This window comes from Rhodamnia argentea, chromosome 5 (assembly GCF_020921035.1).
Source record: "Rhodamnia argentea isolate NSW1041297 chromosome 5, ASM2092103v1, whole genome shotgun sequence".
Lineage (NCBI taxonomy): Eukaryota > Viridiplantae > Streptophyta > Magnoliopsida > Myrtales > Myrtaceae > Rhodamnia > Rhodamnia argentea.
Genome location: NC_063154.1, coordinates 25,079,483 through 25,105,529, shown reverse-complemented (window position 1 = coordinate 25,105,529; position 26,047 = coordinate 25,079,483). Strand labels below are relative to the sequence as shown.

At 39.9% G+C, this 26,047-nt stretch overlaps 1 protein-coding gene and 1 long non-coding RNA gene across 2 annotated transcripts in view; both read left to right on the top strand.

The window, feature by feature from the left end:
* LOC125315114 overlaps nt 1-24,228 on the top strand; it is a 29,729-nt gene extending 5,501 nt beyond the window's left edge. Inside the window, exons 2-3 of the long non-coding RNA XR_007198479.1 lie at nt 15,657-15,667; nt 24,203-24,228. This is a non-coding gene — a long non-coding RNA (uncharacterized LOC125315114). The remainder of the gene's footprint in view (nt 1-15,656; nt 15,668-24,202) is intronic.
* Nucleotides 18,641-22,962, top strand: LOC115725864 (protein NRT1/ PTR FAMILY 4.3). The gene is made up of 5 exons (XM_030655507.1): nt 18,641-18,930; nt 19,459-19,676; nt 19,883-20,323; nt 20,952-21,103; nt 21,867-22,962. The coding sequence occupies exons 1-5, from the start codon at nt 18,798-18,800 to the stop codon at nt 22,747-22,749; spliced, it is 1,827 nt and encodes a 608-aa protein (XP_030511367.1). The 5' UTR covers nt 18,641-18,797; the 3' UTR covers nt 22,750-22,962.
* Nucleotides 24,229-26,047: the final 1,819 nt, after the last annotated feature.

Sequence of the window (26,047 nt, the reverse complement as noted above, 5' to 3'; positions counted from 1 at the left end):
GTTGGTGACGTATAGAAATTGATACCATGTTGCCCTGGATTCAAGCTGTCGTTCAGATTTACAGCTTCAAAAATCATGGACTTTTTCGAGGGTGAACAAGAATGTTTGGTTGAAGTACTCTCTCTGTCTAAGGAGTTCAAGAGTTATATATCTTGTTCGGGCAGGGGCATGAGGAGTCTCATGTGACTGATCTCGAGAGTTTTAACTGGGTTTAGACAAGGGAAGCTACATGTTCGCATCTTGAACGGTCGAACATTTGTCCTCTGTTTGGACCAAAAAAAAAAAACACATTTGTCCTCTGCAGGAAGGCTTAATATCATACAATCTATCAAGTATGGTCTTGTGAACTTGTGGAGCTAGGGTTTTGTGCTTCCTACGAAGGTTTTGAAGATGGTTTGGAGCAGATGCAGCGTGTTCTTACGTCTGGAGGTGCAAGAGTAGCTTGGGATGGTGTATGTACTCCGAAATGCGAGGGCGGTTTAGGGTTTGAGAAGGAATAATCCCTTGGAATCATGATTTGTGCCTTGAGAAATCCATGGAAGTCGATGATGAAGTCCAGATCTATTTGGGCGGCGTGGGCTGCTGTGCTGAATATCTACTCAAGCCGTCGTCAATCTGGGCTGCTCAATCGAAGAACGACATTTTGCCTATGCATGGAGAAAGTTTATGAATCTTAGATCGGCTGTTCCTTGGCTTCTCCATGGTGCATTGTTGCATGTGTATTCTCCACGGGTGGTCATAATTCTGCCTTGTGGATCCATGCAAAAATTGGCTGTGGTTATTGGTGGGAATGTATAGGCTTGGACACCAGCAAGATCTGAAGATTTGGTTAGTTTTCAGATTGCTTTTTGTCTCAATCCTGGTTCTGCGGACTTGTTAAATTGGCATGGAATGGAGCTGTTCATTACGTTCCAAGTATCAAAGCCGAGTCAAGATTCTCCATTTTGTGGTTATCCATGATGGGTGCCCTCCTCAGATTGATAGGGAGGTGAAGAATGATGAGTTTGTCACAGGAGAAACAAGTTACTTTTGTCCAGCTTTGATAACCACAAAATGGAGAATCTTGACTCGGCCTTGATACTTGGAACGTAATGGGCATATGGGCTTGTACGTAGGAGTAGTCTGTCCACTCATAGATAGGGTGTGGCGTTTCCCAACACAAAACGACATGAAAATACGGCTCTTACTCTTACCTAATACGAATCTATTAAAAGAGACCCACAACCCGACACGATATGACGTGACATTAACTTAAACCGACACGTATCAATATGTATTCATTCATCTCTAATGAAAAACATCTTGCAATTACGTTGAGATGTTTAGTCTTACTCATAGAGTTTATTTTGGCTCTGAGAAATACAAAAGAGGTAACGCACTTGCTCAAAAAAGAAGAAAAAGCTTAATGAAAACTCCATCGCTGAATCTTATCGACAACCACGTCTCTTTCAAACTTCAGAGGCAATGTCGTATGACGAGTCTGAGCTCGATACAAGTTCGCAAGATACACGGCTCGAGTTTGGACTGCCAATCATCTCTTTGGCGACCCGCCAAAATCGGACCGTCCTTTTCTTTGTGGGGTCTAAGAATGTGCCTTGGAATCTTGCAAGGCATCTGCAGAAATTGGGCTAAAAGACAATAAACCTGTCTAACGAGGCCATTTTCGACCCAAAGGGCTTCATAGTTATCCATTTGAGTGGAGGTTTGCCTGCGAATGCAATGTAAGCATTAGGTTCAGCAACAATGATATCCCCCAACATCTCAAAACTAGCCGTTACCTCACCAGTAATAGGGGATGTAAGGATTGACATATAAAATAACCTTTTAGCCATTTGTATTAAACTCAAGCTTCCTTCCGCACGTGCTCCTTTGGAAGCACATGCTAGAATCAAAGGTAAAAATTTATTAGTAGTGTGCTCGATCAAATGAGTGATTTTCTTGCCTGCTACTACGAAACCCATACGACTCCCATAAAATGAAAGTCTATACGGTTTGGTCATTTTCACAAGCAAATGGGCTTCAAATTGTCTTCAGCCGATGCAAGTGTTTATGTCAAGGATGGGCTTAAATCAGTGCACGCCTACTATCCTTCTCTCGACCAGGTGATGTTGGGATAAGGGGACAACAGGGTAATTACCAAAATATTCTTAAACCTATTATAATTGTGTTAATTCAATCATAAATATTTTTTTTACCAATTGAGTTCTAACTTTTTTGCATTTGTGCCAATGCAATCCATTTGATCGGCTGGCACTGACGTGGCAAAATTTTACTAATATTTTTTTAAAATTATTAATTAATTTTTTTACTTTTTCTTTTCCTTTTTTTTGCTCTTCCTTCTTGCTCCTGTGGTCGGTGAGGGCTTCGCGGGCCTCGACCGGCATCGCCAGGCCTCCCCAAATTTGGGTGAGGGTATTGTCTCGGGCGCCTCCCTCCAGAAATTTGGGCGAAGGTGGCCATGGCTAAGCCCGGGGCTAGTGAGGCCATGGCCGCCTTTGCGCGTGACCGCGCTTCGTAAGGGTTTTGTGAAACCCTCTAGCGAAGGTCGCCATGGCCTTGCCTAGTTTGGGCAAGTCCTAGCAATGCTATTCGGGGACCGCGAAGCCCTAGTCAACCACGAAAAGAAGGAAGAAGGAAGAAAAACAAAAAGAAAGAGGTAAAAATAACAAATAAAAATAAAATATGTAAAAATATATTAAAAAAGTCAACGTTAGTACTAGTCGGCAAAGTGGATTGAATCGGCACAATTACAAAAGTTTTATGACTCAATTAACAAAAAAAAAAATGTATAGGATTGAATTGATACAATTGTAATAGATTTAAGACTTTTTTTGATAATTTTCCTTAGCACAACATGATATATCGAACCAATTTGCATAGTGACGTGACCAAACGTAAGTGGAAAAACGCGTGCAAAATGACGCATTTCTCGACAAGTCCTTTGCTTTCGTTTCATGTAAATGGTAAATGTTACGAACATGGCAAGGGGTTGATAACTTTGGTTTGAGGACGGGTAAAACCAACTTTCAATTGGACCGGGCTATGTCTTTCCGTAATGGGCTTGATGAACTTGTTTTTGGGCCTAATGGGCTTTTCTTTCCTCACAAAATGTTACGGACTCGTTAATCAATCGAAGGATAAAAACTTTTGATACATCTTAAATAGCGTGGATCTTCTCCAACGGCCTTCTCACGAGATGAGATCCTCTGTGCTACGCGATGCTTTTTTTTTTTTTTTTAATTTCTCAACAAATCTCAACCATTAATGTTATCTTTATTTTCATAAATTAATTATCGAGATTCAGGCATAAAAAATGAAGTACCATATGCGGTCTTCGATAAAATAATAATAAAAAAAAGTCTTAAACATTTTGCATTTTTACCAATTCAATTCTAAACAAGTTAAGTTTGCTGATTCAGTTTTAAATCTTTTCACCTTTTATCAATTCAATTCTATTAGTCAAAAATCATTGATGTGCACGCCAGCATTCCTATGTAGCACTATCGACACTAATGTGGACAATTCGTGATAATATTATTTTTTATTTTTATTTTTTTTCCTTTTTCCTTTTCTTTTTCCCATTCGGCCTCAACCTCCACTGGTGAGGGCCGCCGAAGTCAAAAATGAAAAAAAAAAAAGAAAAATATTCAAAAAACATATCAAAATATTATGGCAAATTGTCTATGTCGGTGTTGACGGTATCATGTATGATCGTTGGCATCCACGCCAACAATTTTTGGCTAGCAAGACTAAATTGACAAAATGTGAAAAATATTTAAGATTGAATCGATAAACTTAAAAATTTTATAATTGAATTGACAAAAGTGTAAATATTTAAGACTTTTTTTTTTTTGACAATTTTCCCCCTCCTATTTGGCATGTAAAATCAACTCCCAGTTGGATCGGGCTATAGCTTTTTGCAATGGGCCTGATGAAAATTTTTTTTGTGCCTAATGGGCTTTTCTTTCCTTAAGAAAATTATGGACTCTTTTAATCAATCGAGGAATAAAAACTCTCAATACATATTTCATCTTAAATCGCTTGGATTTTCTCCAACCGCCTTCTCTTGAAGATGAAAATCCTTTGTTCTACATGGCACTTTTTTTTTTGTCTCAACAAATCTCAATCATTAATGATATCTTTGTTTCGATAAATTAATTATCGAGATTCACAGAGACACCAAAAAGGAAGTACCATTCAAACTAAAAGAAAAAGCTTTTTATGGAATAGATGATAATGGATCGCGCTTAAGCTTGTCCAGTACTAATACACTACCTCTCCAATCTATTAGCCATTTCCATAATCTCTTTTCTCGTGTCGCACCTTCTTTATCGAGATTGAGATCGAGATAGAGAGAGAGAGGATGGTCTCGGAGAAAAAAGAAAGTGACCAAAAACCTAGTCAAGTGACATTCAGATTGATGTGGAACTCTAGCCTAAAATTCAAAGATTCGATCATACGACTATCTGTTTCAATCCACATCAATTGTTTGACTTGATGTCATGGCCTCTTAATGTATCTTCCGGGTATCTTGGTCAATGATGCGTAGCCGCAGTAGTAGAGGATAATCAACCACAGAAGACAGAAAAAACAAAAACAAAAACAAAATAAAGTAATGATGACATATATCTTCTGAGGATTGCGAATTTAGATTCGACAGGCCAAATCCATATACACCGGATATAAGATGGCTCGCACGTGTGTTGGTTGGTGGCCTTAACTATCTCCACTTCAGGGGTCAATTCACGTTGTGATCACTTTAGAAGAATAATGCTAGGGTTTTGCAAAATTTCAAAAATGAATCCACAAGTAAGTGGTCATAAATATTCAAGCATCTAATAAATTTTTTTTTATGTTATGCGAATATAAGTTTTTGCAAAATGGGAAATTTTTTTTTATGTTGTACCGGCTAGTGGGGGTGTCAAAAAGCCCGAGCTGGCTCTACCCGACCCTACCCGAACAAAAAATTCACCTAATTTTCGGGCAAAGCTTCGGTATTATCCACGTAAGGCTCAGGCCGGGTTGTGCCGAGCCGGCTCCGGCTTTTTTTTTACACCCACATTTTCTTTTTAATTTATTTTCTTTTCATTTTTCTTTTTATATTCTTTCCTTTGATGGGTTTGTTAGGTGCTTTTGATTCGGAAAAAAATAAAAAAATAAAAAAAGAATTCGACCCAACCAGACCTAGCCCAAAGAGTTGAGGCATATCTAATTTGGGCTCGGGCCGGGCCGAGTAGGATAGGACCAAGATCCGGTTCGTTGACACCCCTAGCGGCTACGTAATGTTAGTGCCAATCTTTTGTATCTCGACCAATTCACCTCTTCCGAGCGATCTTAAGGGTGCATTATCTTTCGTAACCGTAGTGCATTCAAAATTTTAATCCCAGATAAAACGTCATATGGTGGAGGCCAAAGACTTCAAGAAGTGAGCTGGGGATGCAATTGCAATCCATACTTGTTAGGGAGCACGCAGCAGAAGCCGATATTTTCACATGGGGAGATTACGAAGAGGGAGTTTAAGTACGAGCCCATCAACATATACAATTGTACTCGCTTTCACTTAAAAACTTAAGCCACTGAATTATGAATCCATTACGATATATTAACTGTCATGTCATAAAGGCAGACGAACATGCCATGTGGCTTGCTACACCAACAGTTGCGTGGAGGATCATGGTCCAAGAGGAATTCATGTTTCAAAGCCTTTACTCATTGGTCCTTTTTCCCATTTCTCCTTCTTTTTGTCCTTTCTTGCCGAGAAAATTTTCACATTTCTCTAAGGTCAAATCGTGATGAGATAAAGAAGCTTTGAACAGAGAAAAGAGAAGAGGCGTGGGGAAAGAAAAAAGGGTTGACTTTTTGAGAGCCCCATTTTTGCATTTGGGTGGCTAACCACCAACTTATATCTCAAGCCCCTTTTTGACCCTTGAATTTTATTTCCTTTGCTTAATTTCAGGGGGAGAACTCTTTTTTGACCTTTGGTGAGAGTTGACTGTTCCGTGAACAGGGTCACCCACAAACCAGGGACACGTGTCGTGGCCCACGAAGCCAAAACGGACTAAGCTCGTCCACATGAGAAACGGGGTTCCACTAATTTGCAATTTTCTGGGTCAGGGTTGGGTTTGATTGATGTGGGTGGGTCCGAAAATTAGCCTTCGAAGTGGAGGGCTCCTTTAGACGTCGATTGCGCTTAGCCATTCATGATGAAGCTTCCACTCACTAGGATCCTGCAGCATGCGGCTAAGTCAAAGCGACGCATCGAAATCGGATAGTATTTCGCCTCGCAAGCCAATCGAACATGATGTGCCTTCACGATGCGCGGGATCGCGAAAATCGGTCAAGACCCGTTTGATTTGATATCGAGATTCTAGTAACAAAGTGACGTCTAGTAAAACAGGAGCTCCGAAGCATTCTGCGTTTCGCATGCTTCGTTTTTCTATTTAGCGATGTTTGTTCAATGACCATTTGGACATATCGATTTGAATATGCTTTTCAGTGGTCTCTCTAAAAAAAAAGAACAATTGAAATTGTGATTTATCTTTGCTAACGGTGAATATATATCTATCGATTAGATTGGGCTTTCTTGATTAAAAGACGAAATTCCTACTATATTATGAAACAAAAGGCGCATAGCTAAACTAATCATGCACATGCATGACGGAGATTGCAAATTGTTAACCTGTGACTTTAGTAAGTAAAAAAGAAGAAGAAGAAGCGGAAAACTTCAAAGAAGAAGATGTAACGGGAGAATGACATTTACAAACCAATCACTTGAGTGGGACAACTCTAAAAAAAATGTTCATCATAACTACCAAAAATTCGACATGGCATGACATTTGCAGTGATCGTTTTTTAAGAAATAACAACACTCAATTAATCAATTGAAAATGTATAATACTTAAGTGACTACTTTTGAAAAGTTAATAATATATGCGAGTATATTAAATGAAAATTATGATACTTGAGTCGTCCGTATTTCGTATGGGAAATGTAATGATGTTTTTCCTTTAATGTAGCCAAGTTTGAATTGAGGACAGAATTGTGGCGGCAATCAAATCGTGTTGCTGGTGTGTCCAGATACATTTAATTTTTTATTATATTTTAAATATTTGTTAGGAGATTATGGGATCCACATAGGATTCAAATGTCTTGTCTCCACGGTGTCCCCCAAATTGACCTCATGACACCTTCCTTGTATCTCAAAATCAGAGCATCCAACAATCACCACCTTTTGCTTTGCTTAGGTCGGATTGCACTGACCACCTCGCCGACACACCAATCCCTTCGCGACACCTTCCATCTGGTAAAGAAGCACACATTCCAACCTTAGAATTTGAAGATAAAATGACAAAATGAAAATCATATAATCCAAAGATTGAAAATATGACATTGATGCAGCCCGCATTCAAGACTAGCGCGCTAAGCCAAGAAAATCAGTTGGTATTAACGCTTGATGGACCTCTCATCGTCAAGTCAAAAGAGTCTCACCGATAAGTCCAAGAGTCTCGTCAGTCGGTCCCCCCGTTCAAGCTTGACATCGGTAAGTGCTAGAGTATCGATAAATTTCGTCATAAAGACTTTGTCATCTTCCATGTATTGGAAGCCCTTAATAATACACTTTGGACCGTCACAAGCATTTATGAACTTTTAATAGATACTTCAAAGTATTTCTAGTTTCTATGTGCTTTAATAATTTCTGATTTCTAGATTAGACTTTAGTTTCTTACTCTTCTTTTGTTTGGTTTTAAAAAGCCATCGAGTTTATGTATAAGGAAGAAAAATATGATTAATGAAACTTGCATAGTGCAATTCTTTTGAATCTCGAAGAATTCATACCCCTTGAAAACCTAGAAGAGTTTTCACTTCGTCCTTGAAGAGTCGGAGTTTTTCAAAGTCTGCATCCTTCAAGAGTTGCAACCATAAATCTATAAGAATTGATGCCCTTTCAACGTCCTTGGATGCCTAGAAGGGCAAACATTGAAATTCCTATCTTTCCCTCATTTTGACATTCAACTCCATCCACTTCCACCCTGATTAAGACCTCTCTAAAGCATTCATATGAGAAAACTCAAAACCTAAAATTTGTAGATCCAAGAGTCTTCACACTTTTGACTTTGGAGTCAAGTCATTCCAATTTGTATCGAAAAAGTTATGGCTATTTTCCCGAGCTAGGGCCGAACTAAAGACGGATTTTCCATGTGCACAAGTCACTATCCCGATCCTGTTATTTGAGTAGTTGATCTAGAGCTACATCAGATATGGCTATGTGGAAGTAGTTCTTTAAAGAAAATCTTATAATCCATGTCTGGACGACTTTACTTTTACGAAAAAGATGGTGAATTTAGTCCGCTACGCAAAGAGACTAGCGATATTGCTTGACTTTAATTATAACTAGAGATAATCACTGAGATATTATCTAGGTATAACAGCACTAATAGCATCAATAAGGATGAGATCAAAGTACCCATCCCGCCTTCGATTTCGAGTAAGGCGAACCTCATACATATGGTGGGTCCACTCATCTCATTTATTGAGGAAAAAACTCATTTCGTTTAATAAATTATTTAATTATTACTATTGTTAAACTACTACAAGTTTTAAAGTTATTCATCACATAATTCCATTTGAGATTCAATTATTTGATTGCTAATGTAGTGACCATTTAAAGGGGTTAGACTTAAAATATGTAATTGCCTTTTTTACATTCTTGTAGAAATACTAGTCAACTACAGTTATATATATTGGAATCAATAAAATTTGGGTTAATATCACGAAAAATCCCAAACTGGCACACTTGTGATAAATTTACCCCAAACTATCTTTTTGACCATAAAAAACTCCAAATCGATACACATTTGACAAATTTATCCCAAACTGATACGCATATGATAAATTTACCCTTTGTTAGTTTTCGTTAAATTTTATTATCAAATTGCTGAGTTGGATATGTCGAATGTACACGTTTGAGGTTTTTACCTTCTATTTGCCAAAGGTATGTCAATTTGCGATTTTTTGTTGTATTAATCCGATGGAGGGTAAATTTATCACATATGTACCGGTTTGAAATTTTTGGTGATTGAAATAATTAGTTTGTGGTAAATTTGTTACAAATGTATCAATTTGGAGTTTTTAGTGATCGAAAAAATAGTTTGTGATAAATTTATCAAATGTGTACCGGTTTATGGGTTTTTGTTGTTAAAAAAATAGATTAGGGTAAATTTGTCACATATGTACCAGTTTAAGTTTTTTTGTGGTATTAACCCGTAAAATTTTGTTTTTGAAAAAAGAGCTAATAGAGGAATTTCTGGAGCCCATGATGATGAGAGTGTTGACGAAAAATTTGTTGAGGCTGATTGGTAGAAGTGAAAGTGTGATTGACTGATTTCATCACCTAGAAGGAAAATTCCTTTAATCACGTGTGATGTTTGTGGATAGAGCATTTTCAACTAATACAACCAGAAAAATATAACATTGAGTGCGGCTTGAAGTGGTGACCTAATTTAATTTGAAAATGACCTGAATTGGAGTTCGAGAACCGTAATGACCTGGTCCGATCGTGAGTAGGAATGAATCGAATTGCCACCGAACATGAAGAGACCGTTCTTGGGATACATATATACACACACAAATGTAAAAATTAGAATTAACTCACGGAGTCACCTTTTAATATAATAACAAGTTTAGCATTGGAATTACACTGTTAAACGTGCTTAGGTGAGAGCATACTAGGATGAGATAGTGCTTATAGTACGCCCAAGGACAAAAGTGTGAAATTTGGTATGAGACGGGCTAAAGCGGATAATATCTCGAGTGAATTAATTCAAAGACGCCACAATATGGCATCACAACGGGATCCCCTCCGATAAATGTGTGGTTTCGAGACAACCTATCGGTTTGGATTTGTGCCCATGAAGAACTACTGTTATTTATAAGAACTACTGTTATTTATAATATTTTTCTTTTATAATTGAGAATTATAACAAAGAAATTGGATGTGTTAATTATAGTAGAATTCTTTACTGAATGTAACCCTAGTTTAAGGGTAAATCATGATAATTTTGTATCTCTATTTTTCTTACCTTTTACTCTATAATTTTTTTGGTTGTGCGCCTAATCCTAACATAGAGTGTTTCATTGTCTCGATGATCATAAAATATCTGCTTAAAATGAGCTTCTCCGTCGAAAAAAAAAAGTCGAACACATTTCAGTTTTCTTTTTCCTACGACAATGTATTGTCCACGTTTCATGGAGTAGAGGAACAAAAGCGACCAACCAGAAGGGGACGAGATTAGGCCAATGAAGTGGGGCACATACTAAAAAACCAATGCACTTTTGTTGTTTCACCTTTAACGCCGACAACCTTTTGACTAGGGTTTCCTTGTCGTCGTTAACCCCTTCAAATAAAGACCAAAACAATATAATAAGAATAATGAAGCTCCCCCCTCCCCTCACAGCAAATTCCACTACGCATAAGATTTCATAATGCCCTAAGTGAAATGTCACGATGATTCCTCTTTTTTACTTTAGTGAAATAGCAAGGACCACAAATGCAATACCTACCTCCACCTCTCCCCCCCCCTTTTTTTTTTAAATTAAACTCTTGTGAAGTCCAATTAGCATATCCTCCTAAAGAAGAATCCCTTTCTTTTAAAATTTGCTTATTATCATTCTAGATTTGTTTAGCAGCAAAAAGGTTGGAGTAAGTTGGCAAATCCGCCGGCCAAAACGATAAGCCGGGATCGCGCGTGATTTGGATGGGTCGGTTCCAAATTTGAAGCCTAAAGTCGCGCCTGGAGTGGCCAATTCTCAAGAAATGAATTTGGAATTGACTTTGCAATTCGGAACCGATCATTTCTAGGTCAACTGGGGTCAAGATGTTCTTTTGACTTGTTATCAAACTTATTATTGGACAGCTCAAAACAAAAGTTTAAGTTCTCGAGCAAAGTCCTATCGCGTAATGACGTTAGGCCTAGAGTACCAAGAAATTGAATGACAATAAGTGACAGTTGCTAAACAGAGAAAAGTAAACAGGATTGGACTCGGAAGGTGGTGCATTGCATCTCGATCTTCCTTCCATGGAAGGTGAGCGTAAGGTGATATGGACACCTCTCTTAGGTCACTCACTGTCTTCAATGTCTTGCCCATCTAAATTAACCAGGTGTTCAAGTTGAATACAGTTAACATGTCACGACCCTTCTTCATGGGTAAGTATATTAGTGTCGCTCATACGTGATACTTGAGATATGATTCACTTGAACGATTGGAGACCCTCGGAACACTTAAAATTCTCTTTGTTTTTTTTTTTTTCACCGTATGTCTTTCAATGAAGCATCTTTCTAATTTGTTTTTTCCGATCTTGTATACTCATGTTGCTCTTATTTAATACGGTCAACATCGGAGCTGCTTGAGGCAAGTGTTAGCACTCTTTGTTTCGGACGGACGAACGGGGAGAGTGATTCAGAGAGAGAGAAAGAGAAAGAGAGAGATGGTGGCTCTAGAGATCGTGTTGCTAGTAGCGTGGGTGACTAGAGAGCGGCGAATCGAAGCTCAATGCTGTTCCGATGGTGCCTCGATTGACTGTGGTGATAACAGCGAGGGTGATCAACTTGATGGTGACTGAGTGAGTGAGGTGCGAAATGTGGGGTCAATGGCCAAGCACAATGGCCACACATAACGAATGCTATGTTTGGTTGAGCTTTTGGGAAAATGCAAATGACTTTAGGTTAAAGAGCTTCAATCGAAATGCAAATATGGTTTCGCAAAATATAATTTAAAAGTGCATTGCGAAGCAACATTTTGTTTACATGTTATTTGGAACAAAATACACTTCAAAAGCACTTTTGTTATTTAAAAAAAAAAAATCTCAAACCCTTCGTTGGGCCACAATTGACATCACGCGAGGTGAGGACATTTTCGAAAATTAGAAAATTTAGCTAGAGCAAAATTAAAAGACAAAATGTATTAGCATTATGGAAATACTCAAAGCCCGAAACTCTTAAAAACCTTCCTTGGCCTAAAAGACTTTAGAGGGCTTTTGAAATGCAAATTGCATATTCGAAAGACTCTCCACAAAATTTGCCAAATGTCATTTGCATTTGTGCAACTGACCTTTAAGGTCCCAAAGGGATTTTGTCAAAGCACAGTCAAACGGACTCGAAGTATATGGGTGTATGAGCTTGAAGTACGGGGTCATTTTGCTAAGTCAAGTTAAATGAGTAACGTAGGGGAATTGCAACCCTTCAACGGTTGGTGATGTGGGTTCAACCATTTTTAGAAGGGTTTGACTTTAAGATGTAACTTCAGCCACTAAATTTAGAAGATGACCTATTTTATGCCCAGTGCACGCGGGTCCTCCTACTTTTCGTTCTGTGGGCCGTGAATCAACGTATGGTAATTATACACCAAAAAAAAAAAAAAAAGAAGGAAAGAAAAAAAAAAAAAAAAAAAAAAAAGCACGTTTCAAGAAATATTCTGATCCACTGAATTCATCCTTTTAATATAAAGGGATATGTTCACTAGAAGTCCTAAAGCTTATTATGAAAGTGCACTTGAGTCCTAAAACTTGCAAAAAATACAATTAAATCAAAAAGTTTGTTAAATTAATTCAATTAAGTTCTTCCGTTAATACCGTTAATTTGTTTAACGAAAAATGATGACATGACATTTTTAAATTAATTTTCTTATCCTATGTGGCATTTTTAATCATTCTATTTTTTGAAATCTTGTTTAAATTAAATTAAAAACTAAAAAAAAAGCTAAATAAGTATTTGAAAACAAAAACAAAACTGAACAAAAAAAAAAGGGGGGCAAGGTCTTGCCGATGAGGCCCTGCGGTTGCCGCTACCCATTGCCCCCGGAGAGGCGGATAGGGGTTGTCGGCCCTGGGCAAGAGTGGCCAGCCTCGGGCGAGGGCCAACGAGGCTCACTAGGTGCGGACGAATCCTCGTCTACATCTGGGTTGGCTTCATTTGATGAAGTGCTCTTGGCGTTTCATGTTCATCTGCTGCTTTCGTTAACTCAGACCAGATAAGCTTCCTCCATGACCAAGTTCCTGTTCGGGAGGAGCCATGAAGCACTTTAGAGAAAGGAATAGCGACGTCGACCATCACCCGTGCACTTCCAGAAGAATCAGCAGGGAATCAGCCCTTGGCCAGGCACCGTCGTCGGTCCCCGCCCACAATGCTCGCGATGGCCCGGATCTTCGCGAGAAGAATCAAACATGAAACGCCAAGAACACTTCACTAAACGCAACCAACCCAGATCTGGGCAAGGCTTCGCCCGCACCTAGCAAACCTCGCGAGCCCTCGCCCAATGCTAGCGACCTTCGCCGGTCCCTTTGGTGATGGGCGGTGGCGGCGATGGCAGGGCCTCACCAATGAGGCCCTACCCTTTTTTTTTTTTTTCCGAGTTTTTTTTTTCCACTAACTTTTTAGCTTTTTTCAGTTTTTAATTTAATTTTAACAAAATTTTGAAAAATAGAATAATTAAGGCTGCCATGTAGGATAAGAAAATTATTTAAAAATGCCACATCAGCATTTTTCATTAGACAAATTAACGGTGTTAATAGAAGGGCTCAATTGAATCAATTTAACAAGTATTATGACTCAATTACACTTTTATAATAAGTTTTAAGACTTCTAATGAACATATCTCTAATGTAAATTTGACCCCTCCAAATAATTTACACGCATTAGCAGCCAAAAATTTGAGGGCTCATTTACCTCAAATTACTAAAAGGGGAAAATTGTCCACAAAGTCCCAAACTTATTATACTTTTGCCGGTTCAGTCTTAAACCTTTTAATTTTATCAATTGAATTTTAAACATTTTCATCTTTTACCAATTGAGTCCAGCCAATCAATTTCTATCGAAAACCTCTGACGTGAACGTCTACCATCTTACGTAACACGGCCGGCACCGATATAGATAATTTTTAATTATATGTTAGCATTTTTTATTTTTGAATTTTTCATTATTTTTTCCTGTTTTTTAGCAACTAGAAAGGGCTGTTGGGCCAATCGAGGGCCAGGGCCATGATGCATCACTGCCCTTGCCTAGTGGCCGGTAAGGGCCCGACAACCCTTGCCGGCCTTTGAGAAAATAAAAGAAAAAAAAAACAAATGAAAAAAACTCGCCCATGGTCGGCAAGGGCCCGTCAAACCTTTTTGGGCTTTTGAGAAAAGAAAAAAGAAAGAAATGAAAGAATAATAAATAATTCCAAATAAATATTAGGATATTATTAAAAATTATCCACGTCAGCATCATCAATGCACGTAGAATAGTCGACGTCCACATTAGTGGATTCCCGATAAAATTAGTTGGATGGACTCGATTGACAAAAGATGAAAATATTTAGGACCTCACCGGCAAAATTAAAATGTTTAGAACTATATTAGTAAAAGTGCAAAAGGTTTATGATTTTTTAGATGATTTTTCCTTTACTAAAAGCACATTGACTTTTTCAAAATACCCCTTTCATTTTTACCAATGAGTCGCTCACTCACTATAATCCTAACATTGTTGAAGTGTGGTTCATATTCCTCAACGATAGGAAATCACGTGGGTCCTGTTCAACTGGTGGGGGTTCGGGGAGGCCACTTATGTAGGAATCTTAAGGGGGCAACGCCTCTTAGACATCATAGGGCTTTTATAGTTTAAGTCCATAGTTTTTTCATTAGTAGTTTGAATTTGGGATCATGAATAACTACTTTTATATATACTTTTTTTCGCTTGTAATTGAGTGATATAACGAAATGTGCGATATGCTAATTATAGTAGAATTCTCTAGCGGACGTAGTCCTAGTTTAAAGGTGAACGAAAATAAAATCTTGTATCTCGATTTCTCTTCCTCACTTTGCATTTTACTTCGATTTGATTGTGCGCTGAATAATAATAAACATGACCAAAACTTTTCCTCTTTTTCTCTCCGCTCTTTCTCTTCATCACTGTCTAACAGCTCCTCCACCATTAATCGCTGTCGTCGCACTATCAAATCGAAGCCACCACCAACATGACCACGACCATACACGGTAGCGCCCTTTTGCTCGTCCTCATCTCTCCAAGCACCCGTCGACAGGCGGCAACTAGATTCGTGGTGGCAAAGGCGAGAGTGGTGGTGACGGGTGGCAAGACCGCAGCGTTGCAACGACGGGGCAAAAGCAAGAAGGGGAGAAAGAAAAAAAGGACAGACAAGAAAAGGAGACGCATCTCAACCATTAAAAACGTTTTTCTGCGGATATGAATGGTTTTGCCAAAGCATGACAAGTTGTATACCGTAAAGTGCGCTCCGTTTGTCTAGTACTCTCACTGAGAAAATTTGATGGATAGCTTCTTTCGTGCACGCTCTACATAGTATCGTGGTCAGTTAAATGTGCTATAACTTTAGTTAATTAGGCTGCAAAATCACCTGTACGAATGTCAGGGCATGCTCGTCCATGTTGAAGAGGCTTATCTTTCTCTTAAAATGTCGTACATTTCTGCCGACATCCATAGATTTGAAATAGTTTGAACCTTTCAAGCACGTCCCCCAAAAAAATTTGAAAGTTGGGAGATGCTGATGAAGCGCATCATTGATCGACTCCCATCGGATCAGAGGACGACTGCTCTCTTTTAGAACTTAGCACATTATTGGTACTCCACAGGGAAAACGGGGAAGAGAACAGGCGCACGTTGGACCACAAAGTGAGACTGACATTTCACAGCACGTCCAAAGATTCCCATCCAATCAATTCGACCCAATTTTTCTTTTTCAGCAGAAGAAAGCCCACGACCTTTTCTTTCCCTCCTTGGGGGTTTGTGCTAAGATGAAGAAAGTCTAGTATGTGAATAGTTTGCTAGTATAGTCCACTCACACAATCAATGGATCTTGAACTTTGGTTCATAATAAAGCCATTTGATGAGACGGATGATTATACGTGATGCCAACATTAAATATTTGACTTTTTCTGGTAGGACGGAGAATCGATTGGAGGATACTCCTAGAGAATTTCATATTTTCATGTCACTAAATCTAGACTCGTAGGAGATGTCCTATTAGTGAAAAAGTGAGCAGCGAGATACAAATCATCTACAGAACGAAGTGACCAAGGAGAGGACATCGGTCGTCCTTGCTTGCGCCGATTGCAATGGGTAAGCTCCCTACAAAGATGGAATAGCTCCCCCATCATTGTACTCGGTAAACTTGAAGCGAGTACCCAAGTTGGGTTCAAACTCGGCACCCGAAGGTGGGGACGGAAGTATTACCATCACTTATGGGTCGTCCAGTGGGGCAGAGCACCGGAAGTGAGGATGGGACCCTCACCTTTCAATTACCATAAGAAGAATGGCCAGTTGAGTAGCGATCGACTGTTGTTTGTAACATATGAACACCTAAATATTGACAACCCATTTAACTATTCATTGCATAAAAATATAGGAGGTCTCAATCGAGAAAAATACCAAAAAGTTGTAAATCTATTACATTGATATCAATTCACTCATAAACCTTTCAATTGGTACCAATTCGGTTATAAATTTTTAGTGGTACCAACCTAGTCTTGAATGTTTCATATTGGTACAAATTGAGTCAATCCATCTGTTTTAGGTAGAAAATTGCTCATGTGAACATCTGCAGTCTTACGTGGCACTGTTGATGCTGACGTGGATATTTTAATTAATTTTAATATTTCTTTGAATTACTTTATTTTTTATCCATGGCCTAGCATAAACCATGATTAGCAAGGGTGAGCACCAAAAAGGCCGCCTTCTCCGGATCCGGTGAGGCCGAACCTTGCCCAAGCTAGGGCGGCCTCATTGGCGTTCGCCCTAGCCTAGAAGAGGCTTGGAGAGGGTGATCCTCACTTAATCGAGGCCGATCCTTGCCGGCCATGGCATGTGCCGGTTGCAGGCAAAGGCCATTGAATAAAAAGAACGAGAAAAAATTGAAAATTATAAAAAAAAAATATATCCACATTAGCGTCAGGTGTCCAGTTAGCAATATTCAACTTACATTGGCCGGATTAACTCATTTTGTATTAATGTGAAAATGTTGACGACACAAAATTGGTCGTTTTTGATACTTTCCTAGCCCCAGTCCCTAGCCAAAAAAATAAAATAAAATAGAAATTGCATTTTCATATTAATTTCATTTTTATGCATTATTAAACTCACATAGTTTGCATATTTATTGGACTGATTGCAGATGAACTTAAGTGAATGATTCTGAATTAAATTGATAAACTAGACTAAGCCCATAAGAGCTTGGAATTTTGGCCCAAGCCCAAGGACACGTCTAAGGGGTGGAGATTTGCATAAATAAAGTGAAGTTGGAATAGTTGAATTATAAAATAGCACACTTGTAAGATAATTAGGTTTATTCGGAAGAAATAATTAGAAGGTTGCCTAAGATTGAGTATCATATTTAGGAAACAAAATCCCTGGACTTTACCTATAAATATATGCATTAAGTGCTTACAAAAGGAAAGAGATTATAAAAGGGATCATAATATAAAATTATACTTCATCTGCTGGGTTATCGGACACATACTTAGGAAAATTGTTTAGATAAAGAAATGGACAAAAAAAGGAGGTACGCTGCTGTCTACGAGTCCCGTCCCCCCTCCCCCAGCTCCTCACCACACATCCTCGCCACCGTCAAAGCGCCAACATCTAGATCTTGCTCTTCCTTGTTCGGGGCTGTGCCTCGGTCCGGCACGGCATAGCCTCCGGGCATTGCTGAATCCTTCTAGCCTATTATCAACATTGCCTGCGGAGCGCCGTGACCCCCATCGAGCCAGCTGCTTTTCCTGCCTTGCTATGCCTCAATCGTCTATTAGCTACGCGCCTCAACGCCTCAAGTCATGACGCCTGATGAACTTTACTAAACTACAGCAATCCGTGCCTAGTCGTCCAGCTCACATAGCAGCCTCGCCGTCGCATCCGAGCTCATCGCGGCACTGTCGCCCTTGTGCCCCTTGTCAGTGGTCCCCTTTTTGAAGTAAAATTTCCAAATTAGGTCATATCTGAAACTGAATCAATTACAAAAATTTGTTGTCAATTAAGTCTATCTAGTCAAGTTCGATTGAAAACCGTTGGACCATCCTACATGATACGTCCGTGCGCGACGTGAATAATTTTTAAAAATATTTAATTTTTGTAAATTTTTATTTTTTAAAAATTATTTTCATTTATTTTTTTCTTTAAAGTGGCTTGCAAGAGTTCGACGACCCTCACTAGCCATTGGGTGGGGGCCACCGCCCTCATCGGCTTGGGGCGAGGGTCACGGCCCTCCGCCAACGTCACCCAAATCTAGGCAAGGCTGCCTCGCTCACGACTGGTGAGGCTGGCCTCACCTAGTGGCCGGCCACAAGAAAAGAGAAAAAGAAAAAGAAAACAGCAAAAGATGAACCTTATACTTTTGCTAAAAATGATTCGGCAGTATTTGACTCGTGAAATTTCGAGAGGACGAAAAAGGTTTTTATGGAGAGGAGGGGGTGATGTCCATTTAGGTAGTGTTGTCCACGTGGCTGGGGCGCGTGTGGGGGTGATGGAGGAAGTATTCATCTAAAACAAAAGAATCTTTTTTTTTTTTTTTTGGGGGGACCTCTTGGAGTTTTATATAAATTGAGTACTCCCCACAACCCCCAACTTGCCTTCATCTCCAGCATTAGCCCATATGCAACCACCACCTTATGAAGAGCCCCCCCTCCTTCTAACTCCCCAACACTAAAGCCTCTCTCTCTCTCTCTCTCTCTCTCTCTCTCTTACAACTGAAACTTATCCAAACTCATTTAACATCAGAACTTGTGAGCAGCCAGGGAAATGGAGGGAAGAATAAGTGAGTACAAGGATGGTGAACTGAATAACATGAGTGAAGAAACCACTCTTGATTGGAGAGGCAGGCCTTCCCGTCCTCGCAAGCATGGCGGCATGAGAGCCGCAGCCTTCATTCTCGGTCCGTATCTCTCTCTCTCTCTCTTTCTCGCATCCACCTGTATGTCTTCGAACTTTATCCGGACCATTGTGTTGCATCTTGGGAGAGGTACAATAGTAAGTACGTCTCAATTTGGATTGCAAGATTGTAGATCGTTATACATATTTTGTACACACTTTGATACTTGTATCTAAGAAATTAGTTATGTCGTCACGCCGGTTTCGTGTTCGATTGGTTTTCGGTCTCCATCATGCAATACGCTTTTGAGATTGCTCTCTTCTCTTGCCATGAATCCACTTCTGTGGATATAGCTTGTAGCCAGCAATCAGTGTGTTTCTGCTTTTGGTTCTTCTTTTAGGGTAATACTGGCCTCCCCTCTATGCATCCTCCATGCTCCATAGGTTTGATTTTGATGACAAACAAAAGAAATAATGATAAAAAAGGGATATTGATGAACTTTTCCCTTTTTGCCCTTATTTAATCTTTCCTTTCTGTATATCTGATGTATAAAATGAAAATAATATCGTGACACGAGGTACAAATGAACAGGACTACAATCGTTCGAGATAATGGCGATAGCGGCAGTCGGGAACAACCTGATAACGTACGTGATAAACGAGATGCACTTCTCGCTGTCGGCATCGGCCAACATCGTCACCAACTTCGTCGGCACCATCTTCATCCTCGCCCTCCTCGGCGGCTACCTCTCCGACTCCTACCTTGGTAGCTTCTGGACCATGCTCATCTTCGGCTTCGTCGAGCTCTCCGTAAGCATTCGCAACGCATTTCATGTGCTAACATAGAGTAATATTGCCCCCTCCTGATCTTGCTTGGTCGCTTGCGAGTACAGACTTTTAGTATAGACTGGTGTGTGCCGCATCATGATTCACCAAATAAAAAAATCTGCAGGATTAGTACTTGTTTAATGCACATAACTATATGTTAATCCCCCCGGAAAATGATCATTTTGCAGGGTTTCATATTGCTGTCGGTCCAAGCACATCTACCGCAGCTCAAGCCACCAAAGTGCAACATGATCAGTAATCCTTCCGAGTGCGTCGAAGCCAAGGGCTTCAAGGCGTTCATCTTCTTCGTGGCCCTCTATTTAGTCGCGCTGGGAAGCGGGTGCGTGAAGCCCAACATGATCGCCCACGGCGCGGACCAGTTCAAGAGGGACGACCCCGGCCAGTCCAAGAAGCTGTCCACGTACTTCAATGCGGCTTACTTCGCATTCTCGGTCGGGGAGCTCGTGGCCCTGACCGTGCTTGTGTGGGTCCAGACTCACTCGGGCATGGACGTCGGGTTCGGTGTGTCCGCGGCCGTCATGGCCATGGGGTTGATCAGCTTGGTCTCTGGCACTCTTTACTACAGAAACAAGAGGCCCCAAGGAAGCATCCTCACTCCTCTTGCCCAAGTAATTTCCCTCCATCTCTATTCTAAGGTGGTAGCAAGAAGTTTTTGCAAGACCCTTTATTTTTTTCCTTAAAGTATGGTGAGAATCTCTTGATTATGACCTAGATCAGCATATAAAAACGTCTACTGGTCAAACGGGGAAGCTCTTTTCCACATGGTCTTGCTAGTGGAACGAGCTGTTTGATTTCAGGGGCTACGTCTGCTGATCTGTCTGCTTCTGTCGGCCAGAAAAAAGGGCTCAACATGCGTCTGGTTTTTTAGCATATGAACGATATTAAGCTGGTGTGTTTGTTTAATGTCGGATCACATGAACCACTAATCGAAAGAGCTGTGTGGAAGATGATGACTCATGGTCAAGGGTGTCAAATATGCCCGAACCGACACACGAACCTACCTGAATATTCAAGTATTTTCGACTCGGATCTTGTTTGGATCGGGTAATCACTTAAATTCTGGGTATTATACATAATCAAGTTCACCGTCAACTATCCGACAATCTTTATTATGTACTGAGCCTTAGAAAAATATATCTGCTTTGTCTCCATATCTGCAACGATAATCTAGTTTAAGTGCTGTGTAAGTTCTTGAAAGATGAATCCGATGTTCTTGTCTCGTGCGCGAAATCGCAGGTAATAGTGGCAGCTATAGTGAAGAGGAATCAGGTACTGCCATCAAATCCGCAGCTGCTTCACGGAGGCCAAAAGAGCATGAATGATGGCAACAACGACGGCTCATCCTTGTCGCCACGTGGTGGTCGCCTTTTTCACACCGAAAGGTTCAGGTACGTTTTGGGTTTTGAAAATTAGGGCGTTTGACATTTTTGACTCCTTTTCTTTCTTGATTTTTGACGCCACACAGTCAAATCGTAAAAGTCTCACTTAAGATTCACATGATTTAACGAATATGATGGACTGATGCATAGATGTCCGATTCTCTTTAATTGAACTCGTATATTTTCATTTAGCTAATCGATCATCTCCAATGGTGATGGTGACGGTTGTGTTTCTTCTTTCTACATTTTCGAGAGATAGTTTCTATTTGGATAAGGGTCGGATATTATTTTTGACATTTTTTTCTACGAATTTTGCTTTCTGTCTTCGGCTGAAGTATAATAAAATTTAGTGCTTTGTCTTATATGCTCACCTTTTAATTCCGTTTTAATCCGATATCACCGACATTACCCCAAAGTTTATGTAAATTCTAAAAACAATAAAAGAGCAAGAACATTAGCTTCCTAAAACAACCTTCCAACAAAAATCATTCATTAATTCCACCCGCCAAGAGATTTCAGCATTATCAATATTATCAAACATTTGATTTGTTTTCTGAGTTTTTGTGGTGAAATTGAGGAAGAATTACCAAGAAAAAGAAAATCATAAACTTATTATAATTGTATCAATTTTTTTTTATCGATTCAATTTTAAATCTTTTGAAAATGTGCCAATTCAATCCATCGGATCAACTTTGGTCGACTGACATTAACGTGGGTGCTAGCCGTCCGGCGACATAATATTAAAAAATATATGTATTTTTATTGATGGCAGGTTCTTGGAGAAAGCATGCATCAAGACCCAAGACGAGGGAAAGAGCGGAGAGAGCCCATGGAGGCTATGCACGGTGAGCCAAGTGGAGCAAGTGAAGACCCTCCTCTCCATCCTCCCTATATTCGCATGCACCATCGTCTTCAACACCATCTTGGCTCAGCTCCAAACCTTCTCCGTCCAGCAAGGCTCCTCCATGAACACCCGCCTCGGCCACTCCTTCCGTATCCCGCCCGCCTCCCTCCAGTCCATCCCTTACCTCATGCTCATCTTCCTCGTCCCGCTCTACGATGCCCTCTTCGTCCCCTTCGCCCGCCGGCTTACGGGCTGCGAATCTGGGATCTCCCCCCTCCAGCGCATTGGCTTCGGCCTATTCCTGGCCACCTTCTCCATGGTCGCCGCTGCCCTCATGGAGCAAAAGCGGAGGGAGGAGGCGGTCGGCCATGGCGAGATCATCTCCATCTTCTGGATCACACCACAGTTCTTGATCTTCGGGCTCTCCGAGATGTTCACTGCCGTCGGGCTCATCGAGTTCTTCTACAAGCAATCGTCGAACGGGATGCAGGCTTTCTTGATGGCGATCACCTATTGCTCGTATTCATTTGGATTCTATTTCAGCTCCTTGTTGGTGTCCCTGGTGAACAAGGTCACGGCGTCGAACGGCGAAAGCGGTTGGCTCGGCGAGAACGACTTGAACAAGGACAGGCTCGACCTCTTTTATTGGTTACTAGCGGTCCTCAGCTTCCTCAACTTCCTCAACTATCTCTTCTGGTCTCGGTGGGTCTCTCGCGGCCCGCCATCCTCGTTGGCACCGTTGCAGCCTAACGTTAACAATGTCTCTTCGAAGAATTTGGGAAACCTCGATATTAATCGCGACATACCTTAGAATAAATGATATCGTAGTGATAAATTAATTTGAATCGTTAATTATGTTGGTCATATATAGATATATACTTGGCCTAGAAGAATGAAAAGAGTTAGCGAAGCTTTTGGCGTCCCCATGTATGAGTTGCTTCCCTTAAGGCTCATAAAGAAAGAGTTGTTGTAGTAGTTCATAAGATAAGAATGATATAAGGATGTATGTTGCTTTTGTATTGCACTTCTCAGTAATAAATAGGGGATTCAAACAGTAGAAGCTGTGAAGAACTGTGCTTTCTTGACCTTTTGTGAGATTTTCCTTTTCTTTGTGCGTGTAATCTAATGAATGAAGATTGAATGCTTATGAGTGTTAAGCATGGCGCCCTAGTACCAATTTAATGCAAAATCTTCAGCATAACATTGGAAGGCGCTAAGTTATTGTTTCCATCGATTATACCCACATCTCCACAAAGTGTTAACCGAACTGGATATCGGTGCTCGATTCATCTCTAAACCGTTGATTCTCATGGGTCTATTAATATTTTCTGGAGTTTCATGTAAAATCACGTCGGTAGATTTGTCAACAAAGATTTAGGAAGTTGCAATGGCAAGGAGACAAGATTAAAGAAAACTTCAACGTTAGAAAATCCATCTCCTTCCTCATATGCTTCCATGTCGGTGATTGGTTGAAATACCACCAAGGCACCTACACTTTGCTTTGGCACAAAGCTTGACATGCTACCGATCTCCCCGAAATTAGCATGCATCCGAATTGTCTATCCAATATGAAAGACAAAGGGTGTTTCTGCTAGGATTGGGATTCCATTTTACAATTTTAACAACCACAGAAGTATCAGAAGTTCAATTCCACCACCTGCGCTGCTGTATTTGGTTGCCAATCCCCAGTATCTTGTCACCACCGATGGCTACCGGTCCTTCAACTTGGCCGCTTGCCACCGGTTGCTGGCCGCCAATTGTGTACAAGTCATTCTTTTGTGCATCGAATGTGGCTCTAAGATGTCGAACTCCATCCACCACCAAAGTTTTGTGTGCACTCAAACTTTTCAAAAGTGAATTAGCTAAATGAGGGACATAGCACATAACATACGTATGGCTCACAAAAGCAAAGAAGATGCGCCCTTTGTCAACAGTAGCATTCCCTTTTGGAGGAACTGTAGCAATGTGACGGATAAGGGGGAGTCTTCAATGAACTTGTTCAGTGTCTCTCTCGTCTTCATGCCGTGCAAAATCCATTGTTCCTGTCTCTGATATTCCATGGATTCTGGGCACCCTTTTCCTTTCTTTTCTTGATGAGTGGGTTGTGTAGTGCTTTCTCACTTGTTGTGTAGGGGTCTCTTCTCTCCCTCCCTTTGGATCAAACAGACGTTCTAACTGCTACGATGTGATGGGATGCATGTGCATGGAACCCCAGCCAGACTTCCTCAGTAAAGTCCAAAAACCAAAAAGAAAAGGTGATTCAGAGAGAGAGAGAGAGAGAGAGAGAGAGAGAGAGAGAGAGAGAAGGCTTTCTTTTCAAAAGTGTAGTAGAGATGCTTCCTACTTTCTTGTGGTTTAGGTTTGGCATGATGAGGTCCTTTTCAGACCAAGCAGACATGTCTGAAACATGTCCTGGGTGTTGGAGTTTGGCCTATGTTCTCCTCCTTTCATTGGCTTTGTAGTCCATCATATGTTTGTTGGATAAAGCAGAGGCAATTGCACACCTGTTGTCAAACCTCACTCATTGGGAACGAGAGAAGATGCTGGGTCTCCTACCAAGTTTCCATTGAAGCTCATTTTGCTTTTGACACTCCCCTCCTCTTCGTGTGGGTGAACGCCATGTGACTGAACTTGAGGCTCGGGGGTACTCGACTAATCTCTCCAGTCATGTAAGGTGCAAGCATGTTTCAAATTGGTGACCTTAATGTAAGCGAGACCTTTTTCGGCTTCATGTAATAAGGAGTTGGATTAATACGCACGGAATACGCATCAATCAGATTTGTTGATCTATTCTATCACCATCAAGTCAATCACATATGGTATAATTACTCATCTGAAGTGAATCAAAACATGTGTACTACTCCACTTATTATGTGAATTTCTTTGTAGCCACCAGACGTATTATGAGATTGAATCTTGGAAATATTGAAAAGAAATCTTAATATATGATTTCATTGATGTAGATAAAAAAATCAACACAATTAAATCAATACAAAATATAGTGCTTTGAGATATTTGAACCGTTGATAGTGATTAACGATATGGACCAAGATGAACTATTATTTGGGGTTCGTTGAAACCATTGAGTTCAGAATATAGTAAGGTAACTCTTGAGTGGGGAACTAACTTGACGGGTTTCACAATGGCTCTATTTGCTGCATTCCCATCCATCATTTGAGAAATTTAAAATGCTTCGATTCTATTGGAGGCAAAGAAGAAACTAGCTTTTCAATACAAGCTAAAGCATTTAGGTTTTATCTCGTTACATTATTTTTTTATTGGCAATTCAATCGTGAAATTTCTTTCTTTCATTTTATGTTTTGAAACATGAGTGTGTGACTTCTTCTAATTGATCCTACCGGTACTATAAAAAAACGGGTCATTTATCTCGAGGGAGATTGTTTAACTTCGTCGGATATAAATTCGAGTATTTGGAGCACGAAGTAGATATTCAAACACAATATCCAAATTGCTTACTGAAATAAAGGGAAGCTACGATCTTGTTGTCATATGCTCAATAATAGCATCAACCATTGTCCGAAGCAATGGACTTCCACCCAAGGAAGACAAGATGATAATTGACACGACCTACAAAAGACATCATGATGACTCTCAAGACAAACTTGCCACATGTGAATGCTAAAGGGAACAGTCAATGAAAAGGAGGAACACCACTTGTAGTGCTAATTATAATGGAGCAAGCAATCTCTTTTAAGAGATCCCTCCACATCCTAACTCCAAGAACATCATCTGCTTCCTAATTCTTCACCAATGCTGATAAATTCATTCGAAATTGCTACTTAGCCTTCGTTTCTTTGGCGAAAGCAACTTTTCGAAAAATGTTTCCTATATTTTTCGGTATTTGATTCGCAAAAAATAAACTAGTCTCGAAAAACATATTCCTCATACAGAAAAAATTCCTTCAAAAGTAGAGAAATTTTTTTCCTCTTTTTGAGAAGAGGAAAACATTTTTCTCATCTTTCCTTCCTCCTCTCTTTCACATCTTCTTTTATTTTTAATTATTTTTTTACTTTCTTTTCATTTTTTAATTTTTTTTTCAAAATTCGAAATTTTATTTCTTATTTTTTAATTACTTTCTTTAATTTATT

Excerpts from the sequence above, each read along its gene's own strand:
- LOC115725864 (XM_030655507.1), top strand. The coding sequence starts at position 18,798 with ATGGAGGGAAGAATAAGTGAGTACAAGGATGGTGAACTGAATAACATG. Across the intron at positions 19,677-19,882 it reads TCGGCTTCGTCGAGCTCTCC|GGTTTCATATTGCTGTCGGT; the intron begins GTAAGCATTCGC and ends ATCATTTTGCAG. Across the intron at positions 20,324-20,951 it reads TCCTCACTCCTCTTGCCCAA|GTAATAGTGGCAGCTATAGT; the intron begins GTAATTTCCCTC and ends GCGAAATCGCAG.